At 47.5% G+C, this 9,054-nt stretch overlaps 1 protein-coding gene across 1 annotated transcript in view; it reads right to left on the bottom strand.

Annotated features, from left to right (window-relative positions):
- Positions 1-9,054, bottom strand: part of BICDL1 (BICD family like cargo adaptor 1) — a 32,602-nt gene that overhangs the window by 10,739 nt on the left and 12,809 nt on the right. Inside the window, exon 3 of the mRNA XM_085326119.1 lies at positions 496-612. Within this exon, the coding sequence (XP_085182245.1) occupies positions 496-612 (117 nt within the window). The remainder of the gene's footprint in view (positions 1-495; positions 613-9,054) is intronic.

Here is a 9,054-nt window from a genome sequence, read left to right as displayed (position 1 = left end):
CTTAAAAAAAAAAAAAAAAAAAAAGAAGGGCAGCAGGGCTGTAGAGCTGGACATCTTCAATCCCACTGGTTCCTGCCCAAGAGGTCCTCATCCACCCCCTATCAGAGATGGGGGGAGGAAGGAAGCTAATAGGACTCGTGCTGATGTACCAGAGCTAAGCAGGGCTGTGGGACCTCCTTGGGTATGGTGGGCTCCTGCCCTCGGCAGCACCAGCTGGGGGTCCCGTGCACACAGTAGCTCTGCAGACTATTTTGGGGGGRCAAACAGGATCGTCCTGTAGCTCTGGTACACACAACGGACATTAGCTTAGAGAAAGGAAAGCGGGAGAGGAGGAAACCGCCAATGCATGCAGCCCTCTGCCCCGCAGCGGGTGGCCTTTCCCTCGCCGGGTTTGTGCGCCCAGTTCAGAGGGGTTCATCAGGCAAAAATAACGCCGGGCGCCTGTCGAAGGAGTGAGGCTGAGCTGGCCCTCGGGAGCGGAGCGCGGCCACTCACCTCGGCCTGGAGGCTCTCGAGCCGCACGATGTGCTGGCTGCTCGACGAGCTCTTCTCCCGGAAATCCTCCCGGAGCGTGTGGACCTGCAGGGAGAGCTGCCGTTCCACCTCCGACGCCTGCGAGGAGAGATGGGCCGTGTTACCCCGGGGGTTACCAACCCCTCCTGCCCGCGGGAGGYTCTGCCGAGCTGGAAGGAAACTTGGGAATGGGTGTTACAAGCCCTCACTTGGCCAGAAACTCAAAAGCTTATGGAATCTAAGCTGAGGAAAAGCTCCTCCTGGACAGATGTCAAGGACAGCAGCCATGCAGACCACGCGGATCTTCCCGTATGGACGGGGCAGCCCAGGGGACGTGTCTCRGAGGGTACGAGCTGCAGGCAGCCTCCATAAACGGCAGCTTAGACACATTAACTGCTCTCCGGGCAGCTTTATGTCTGATTTTTACACKGTGAACACACTTGTTTAGGCTTGTAAGAGAACATAAGGCTTTTTTTTTATGACAAATCCCTTATGAGATGACACAAATAGATGGGTTTCTGCTTAATTAGCCTCCTTCAGGTTCCAACACACTTAGGCACAGATTTCTCGTGAAACAAGAACTCATTTCCAGCAATAAAAAACAATCTTGTCTACTAATTGCTTTTTGCTTCCCTTCCTATCCTGGGTTATAGCTGGTCTTTGCCTCTTTCTTCAAGCCACACATCAGAGGCCTTCGCATATTCCCCTGCCTCATATATTTATTTATTTATTAAAGCTTCCTTGCACAAGCCGAGTACACAAAATACAACGATGGCACAACACTATAGGAGAGGGCTGGTTATTTTTCTCCCTACAAGCAGCTACAGTGTTCAAAGCAGCCTGAGCATCTATTAATTGCTGACGTTAAAGAGGATGGATGACTTCTGCTTTTTGTGAACGATTCACTCTTTTTTTCTTTTTTTGTAGAGAAACATCTTCGTGCTGAAATATCCTACAGGAGCTATCAGGGGCGAAAAAGCGCCAGATGAAAAGCGCCGAAGGGTTTTGCCTGCAAGCTGCTGACCACACTCCCAGTGGCTGCAAGTGGTACCAGCTGATACGACCCACCCACATTTGATGCTTAATTGTTTAATGTAATTTATACGCTAGAGCTATGATAATATACGGAGAGTACAAATATATCATATAGCACTGAGAAATAGGGGAGTGCCAACAGCATTGTAAACAGCTCCTGTAATTTGATATCCAGACTACTGTTGCTAAATCTGGTCTCTGTGCTCAGATTGGAGCAGGTGAAGGGAAGCAGGGCTACAAGGGGGATCCAGAGCATGCAAAGTCTGTTATGTGAAAGGAGACTAAAAGAGGATGTCGTGTTTAATCTCATGCARTGCATGCTGAGAGAGAACTCCCTATAAATACATCAAGGATAAGCACACATAAGGGAGAGCTGCTGTTTAAGCAGAAGCACAATTTTGGCAGAAGAACTGATATGAATAAACTGGCTGAGGGTATACTGAGGCTGGAAACAGGAAGATTTCTGAGTTTCCAAGCAGCCACAGTAGGATTTCTCCTGCTGAACCATTACGGCAGGAGGAACAGTGGCAGAAATGAATTTGGGGATGGCATGAGATGACTTTCTCAGTCTCTTTCAGAGGGCTGTCTACGACCAGAGGGAAATGAATTGACCTCGAAGGTCCTTTCCAGTGCTGCGCTGTTCACAGGACTGTAATGTTTGCACTCACCAGCTTTCTATCGTCACTTGAGATTTATCTACTTACTGCTTAGCTTTCACACTCATGCATCTTATTCCCATGGTTATAGCCCACATGAAGGGAAGAAAGGGCTCCCTTATGGCTGGCATTAAGAGCCCTAATGCAGAGGGTGCGAGTTATGGTGTCCCGTCAGTTTAGAGCATTCACATCCTCTCTCATGCAAAAGGGAAGGGTAAAAATAATGCTTTCTTTAGCCTCATAGCATGCAGAATATACTGTCCCTGACCAACAGCCAACAGAAATAAACAGGAATGACTGTATCATGTGTTTCCCCCCATAGGAGAATGATGAAAAGGCCTCATCTGGTTTTTTTAGATAGGGACATGGCTGATGCACTAGACTCCACTTTTGCAAGTACAGTTTTCATCGTTGCAAGACAAAATCTTCTGAGAGAGACTCTGGACATGAAAGGTCCCTTTCAGTGCAGTCGTGTTTTCATGCAACTTTTGCTTCAGAGGTCACTAATATTGCCACCAAATTGCCCCTCCCAACTGATCACAAAGTCTAGATTTTCATGTAAATTTGCATTACTTTATGGAAAGTCACCTTGACAGCATGCAGTATTTCCCAGGGTTTGAGATGTGTATTTCAGGACAGCGACTATCTAGGTTCTCCACACTGCTATAAGTAGTGCATGTGCGCATGTGTGTTTTAAAGTGTGAGCCCGTGCTTTATTCCTTATAACATACTCTTTCACTTGGTGTTAACAYACTCTTTTACTTGGTGTCTGCCGAAGAGCTTGTCTGCGAGCTACATTTTCCCTTTATTGCTCATGGAAGCAGTGGCTTTCTTGTGTGTTGAACTGAAGCAAATTTCTTCTGCATCAGCCCGTCTAGCTCTCCTCTCATTATGCAAACTGTAGTGCTCTCTCTTCCCCATCAGCGTTTTCCTAAACTTTAAAAGTTAAAACCTTTTGTCGTTATGTCAGTCATTGAGCRATGCATTGATTTTGCTAGAGAAATGTAATACTCTTTTTGGAAAGGCAGGCATATATTGCCCAACATCATAGCTTTCCGCTGTAATTAAGAGGGAATTAACTTCCCAGGTATAGGCAAATCAACCAACATCTACAAGCAAGACGATACAAATTCACAAGAGATATTCAAGATTTACTAGGCTAAAATAGCTAAGAAGGAGAAGTGAGATCCTAATTAGTGCTAAATTTGTAACCCCCGGGAGAGCCTGTTACCCCTTTTGTTAATTCGCTAACRGCAAATTGCGGGGAGTCCCCTTCCCCGTGGGCTGCCATTAACGCTCCACAGCGCTGGCCACCGCCTCCCTCGGCTCGAGGGTCCTCGATTCCCAGCTCTTCCCAGTGGGGATGGTAAAATAATGTCTTTGGMTACTGAAAAGCAAGTGAAGGAGGAAACTACATCTTGCTTTAGAATAATAAATAAAAAAAAGTACGTTAATCCAGGTGTGTTTTGAGGCAGAGCCACCTTGAGCCTTCTCAGAAGTTTGTTGCCTCAAAGATGAAGAGAAGAGGCAGGGGAAGAGGTGTGCTGGGACCGGGGATGCCCAGGAACGGCCCGGCACCCTGGCGCCTGCGCCAGCCACGCGAACCAGCCAAGTCTCTGGCACACCAGTCCCAYGAGCAACTGCCTATATTTTGCATGTGCAGAGGTTGCCCAGTGTYGGAATCCCTGGGAGATTTTTAATTCAGGTCAACTCTAAATTGTTCGTCGAGGCGTTACGCTGTTCAGGAAAGTGCTTGGGTAGTAGCGGAGGTGTTTGCTCCTGGTCACCTTCAGAGGGCTCCGGATTACATTTGCCACTTTCTACACCCAGACAAGGGGTTCCCTGAATGACGGCCCCGTCAGGCAATGACGTGCCTGAACGCGGGCACGTCAACGGGCAGCTCAATGCAACTCTGCTGCACCAAYAGAGAAAAGTAACAGCACACACTTTTCTTCATCAGGAATCAGCAATTATGCCCTTTGGATGCACAACGCGAGTCCCACCTACGTTTTCTCTGGAGCTTCCCGTGGCTCCTACATGCTGGGCAGATCGCCCTGAGCTCARAGCTGCCGTGCACCACGGGTGAGGGTCAGCATCGGCCCCGTCTCTGCCAGGTAACACCATGGGGTTGCATCCTTCTCTCCCTGCCTTACCCCTCTCTCTGCTGCTTTTTAGGTGCGGGAATATTTAACTGCATGGGCTGTGTGATAGCCTGCTCCTGACGCGAGAGCCGTCGCTGTCTGGAGATGCAACATGGGACAATGAGAACTTTTGAAACCCTCAACACTTCCAAAATGTCCTGGTTGTAAGAACCCAACGGGCAATGTTAACGTTGACCCCATGGGATATTTTTAGAATATTTGGATTTCTACGCACTGCAAAATTACTGGGGTATAAATATGTAATAGATATCTGTTATATTTGCTGTAGCTCTAGGCGGGCTGGCAGATGGATTTAGTAGCAGTGGCCACAGTGAGTGTGCTGTCTGCTCAGCTCCTATGGGTAAGATTTACTCCCTCATCCAGATTTCTTTCTTCTCTGCAGCCCCTCTCTKCAAACTGCCATACAGCTGCCAGCCTGCTCCCCCATTACCTTCTTGCTTTTTATATAGCTAGGAGACTACACAGGAGAGGGGCTGCAATTGCTCTTCCACAAGCATCAGGCTCACRAGATACTACTGACTGGAGAAGTCTCATGGCTGTAGCATTAACCTTACTTAGAGAGGACTTTGTGAGGCGAAGGAGGCCAGTGGCCCATCATGCGAAGGTCTGCACTTCTTGTTCCAGTTAAAGGGATTTTGGAAATAAATGGTATTTTATTCCCCAGATGAAAGTGAAAATTCTTTGCCTCCAATTTGTCCTGCTTTCCCTTCATTTTTTTTACCCCTTCTGTAGGGTAAAGAGGAAAAGCAAACTGTCTCCTTTGGCCAGAACTACTCTGCTCCGTATTTACCGGAATTTTGAAATAAACCAAGAGCACAAGGTGGTTTCCTCCCAGCACCTCCCAGGGAAGCACTGAGCTCTTGGGGGCAGCAGTGAGTCGCTGCACCTTCAGCCTGGAGGCCTCACACCTGAGACACGGGGGAGGTGGGTAAAAAAGAGAGTAGATAGCAGCTGGGGGGGACTTTTCTGGGTGAGGCTGGGTTTGCGTTGCCCTCTTGAGACGCAGCTGTGCTGTTGGAGTAAAGAAGTTTAGTTGCCTTGGTGGAAAGCAGCCAGAACCCATGAGCATGGCTCAGCCTGAAGCTTGATTGCCYGGTTTTGGTGGAGAAGTGGTTGTGACAGCTGGGTTTGGTGGCTTTCTGTGTTTCTGCTGGTCAGAGAGCTGGAGTGCTGTTGGAGATTGCTGCTAGCACTGAGGCATAACAAGGTACTGCTATTTTTTTTCCTTCCCAGGTGTCCTTGAAAAATCCTTTTRATACTGATAGTGAACTTTCACTGCATCACCAAGTAAAGCATGAAAGAGGATAGTCAGGGGTTTTCTGGCTATGCAATAGCTGTTTTTTTTTCTTCCTATAAAGCTAGTTGGTGAGAGAGAACCGGTTTGCATAGCAAACATCTGAGTGTCTCGACAAAGAGGTCGAGCAGAAGAGTGCGTGTTGGCTGTCCTCATCGTGACTGTCAGCCAGTGTTAACTCAGGTAACTGTTTTGCTGAGGCCAAGCACATCAGGTTGAATCATCTCGCAGGATTAGGAGCTGTGCTGTTTGGCACAGGAGAAGGGTGCTTGCGTGTGCCGTGTGGAACACCTCTGGCTGTAGGTGTTTCTAGGCGCGTTATTTGGAAGAAATAGCTTCACAGGGGGAGGTGGGTTGCGTGCGTGCTTCAGGAGGTGCTTAGGCACGACTCTCCCTCTTTACTTGGTTTCTTCTTGACCTAAGCATTTGGCTTTTGTGGAGAGGAAAACACAGTGTGTGGAAAAATGACTCAGCCGGCTTTCTGCGGGAGGGAAYGCCGGAGGCTGCTGGTTTGCACGCTGCAATAAATTAATGCCGGAGATGGCTCAGAGGACAAAGTGTGCCTGGAGGACGCGCAACGCTAACAAGCGCGCAGCGGTTGCTCTTGTTCTCTGTATGCAAGTTCTGCTTGCAGAAACGTGGGAGGCGACAGTCCTGTGCTCCCAGGGCCGGCTTCTGTCCTCGGTATCTGAGGGGCCAGACAAGTAGGGGGCTTGCTGGCAGYGAGCTCGACTCCTAAGGAATAAAGTGTAACACCAGTAGAGTATTGTAATTCCATAGAGGTGCCGCACGCAGCCTTGGATGGAGCTTTCACCGCTCTGCGCTTTGGTTACCTATTTGTAAGTGGGAGCAGAAGGGTTTAGTACGGCTCAGACCGAGTCAAGGCACAGTGGTGGTGTAGCTGCGGGGAACCATCGTGTTAGCTCCACGGGGAGCACAACTGGCTCTGGTGTATCACAAGAACATCTGAGACCTTCAGTCAATAAATGCCCCGGACCTGTGTCTGGGGCTGTGGTTTCTGAAGCTTGGCAATGTAGCCCCCTAGACACAGAGATAGAGCGAGCATTTGGGAGAAACTGCTTTCGATGTGGGCTTTTAATCAAGAAGTATTTGAGCTCGGTCTGACTGTTTTATTTAAGCAAAAGGATGAAAAATATTTCTTCCAGCAAATTTCTAGTGAGCCATAGGTGTGGGCCAGATGATACACTAATGAATTATAAAACGCCTGATTAGTTTGGAAACAGCTGATGTACTGGAAACATGAAGACTTACTATGATTTTTAAAACCAAAAAGGCTTATTATTGTGGAGAGGAAGAGAAATACAGCTTGCTTCTCTCCCCTGGGAGGCTTAGCTGCCTGTCCCCTGGTAGCCACAAGTCAGGACAGCAAATATTTATTCTTGAATTTATTTGTTTTAATTAAATTGTTTTAGTGTAAGGCTTAAAATCTGGATGTATTCAAACTTGAATGTCTGTTCTTGGAAGCAAAACATAATGATTCTTTCAGTCTTTCTCTGGCTTGAGCTCTCCAATATCTCCCTTATTTCAAAGAAAAAGGATGGAGTTCTGTCCAAGAAATCTAAAGTGTGTCAGTGGGTTAGCAGTAAAGGTTGGGGGTGAATCCTCATCTCCTCTTGAAATCTTCACCCATAAACCTTGTTAAATTTGCAATATACTCTTCTAGAATTGAGTAGTAATATTGAAACCAAAAGCTTTCCCAGTGTATTTAGACCTGACGCTTGAACTTGCACCTGCAACTGCTTGGAAATGTAGGTGTCCATTCCCATATCTGTGAAAGGGAGAAGTGCCAAGAAACTGTGCCAAAATTCAAAGACTTGGCTCAAAACCTATAAGTCCATATCTTTTAAGCCTTGAGAGGGAAATGGAGAAAACATTTTTCTAAAATCTAGACATATATTTAAAGTTTATGGTAGATTGACTAGGAGATGCTTTATTAGCTTTTAAATCTCTGCCAAGTCTAATTCCCGATACCTTCCAGCGGCTCTTTCTGGAAAACAGTGCTCAACTGAGGGCTACACGTTTCCTTCACACCTTGACCAACTTCTTTCAAAACCCTGAGGAAGGAAACCAAAGAAGTCTCTTTTGGATTTTGCCTTGACTATAGCAAAATGGAAGATCTTCTGTGCAGAAGACTTGTTTCTCATAGTTGATGCAGTAAAACTTGTTTTTCTACAGAAAGCTGCCACACGACAACCCTGTAGTAAGTAATGGTCAGTATGGGAGCCCCAGCTTCAAGCTTGGTTTGGTTACAGGTTCCTCCTCCCTGGAGGATTTTTGTCCCTGATAGGTGCAGTAGTGGCACTAATGAAAGAGGAGCACAATAAAAACGAGCAGGTCTCAAAGAGCTGGAATAACCCACATGTCAGTAGGTCACAGCTGCAATCCTTACATAAAAAGGTCCAAATCTATGTTCTTACAGAATGCCTCTGGAGCTGCTAGATAACCCTGTACTCCAAAATATTTCTTGGTCAGATAGCATTTGATCTTGGTCACTCTGAACATAGCTTACAACAGAAGTGTGCTACATACCTACAGGTAAAAAGCTTCTAGATCATTTAGCATAGCATGGGAATACTTCTCCCCGTGCTCCTCCAGCAGCCTCCACGTTGTCCTGAACTCTCCTTTCTTGGCAGCAGGAGATGATCTGCCTGGAGCATAAGGTCTCTGCAGACTTCTAACACAAGGCAGACCTTGCTCTTGGTGATTGACAACAAAAATAATTATGATGTGCCAGTAATAACATCTGAGCACTCTTATCTGCTGAAGTCAAACACAGATCCCCACCCTGCTGCATGCAGCAGGCACACACGCGCTTGTCTGTCTGAGCCCGGCTTTGCTCTACGTTTCTGCTGGGTTTGGTGCATGACTCAGGGCAGCAGATGCCCGCAGTAATTGTTTATATTCCTGGGCCGTGCTGTGGATAAAAGCACTGATGGGATTATGGCTTTAGACTGTAGATCCTCAAGATRGGCTTAGTCTTCAGGGCAGTATATGCTGCTGAGCGATGGTTAGTGGCCGATAGGTAGTAGCAGCTTCCAGCGTGAGCCAGAGCTGCTGGGTTATGCTGCAGCAGGTGTRTGTGAGTCTCAGATGAGTTTTCTTAAGAGTGTCTGTACGCTGGCTTTTGGGAAGCTGCCGAGCATTTCTGCAGGTGACCTGGTCTCATCTGCAGTGCCAGCTGGGCAGGYGAGATCTCCCCGGGGACCTGCTGCACCGGCGGCTGCGGCCCGAGTGGGAGTCCCGAAACCTGCAAGCAGCTCTCTCCTCGAGCCTCGTCCTCCCACAACCCAGCTTTTGAAGAGTTCTTGCATGGATTTCTTTAACAGCTTTTGGCAGACTGTCATTTTGGTACTTTCAGTACGACAAAAAGCTG

Source organism: Rhea americana, unplaced genomic scaffold (assembly GCF_003343005.1).
Source record: "Rhea americana isolate MKP2758 unplaced genomic scaffold, rheAme1 scaffold_128, whole genome shotgun sequence".
Taxonomy (NCBI): domain Eukaryota; kingdom Metazoa; phylum Chordata; class Aves; order Rheiformes; family Rheidae; genus Rhea; species Rhea americana.
This window is presented reverse-complemented; position numbering and strand designations above follow the sequence as displayed.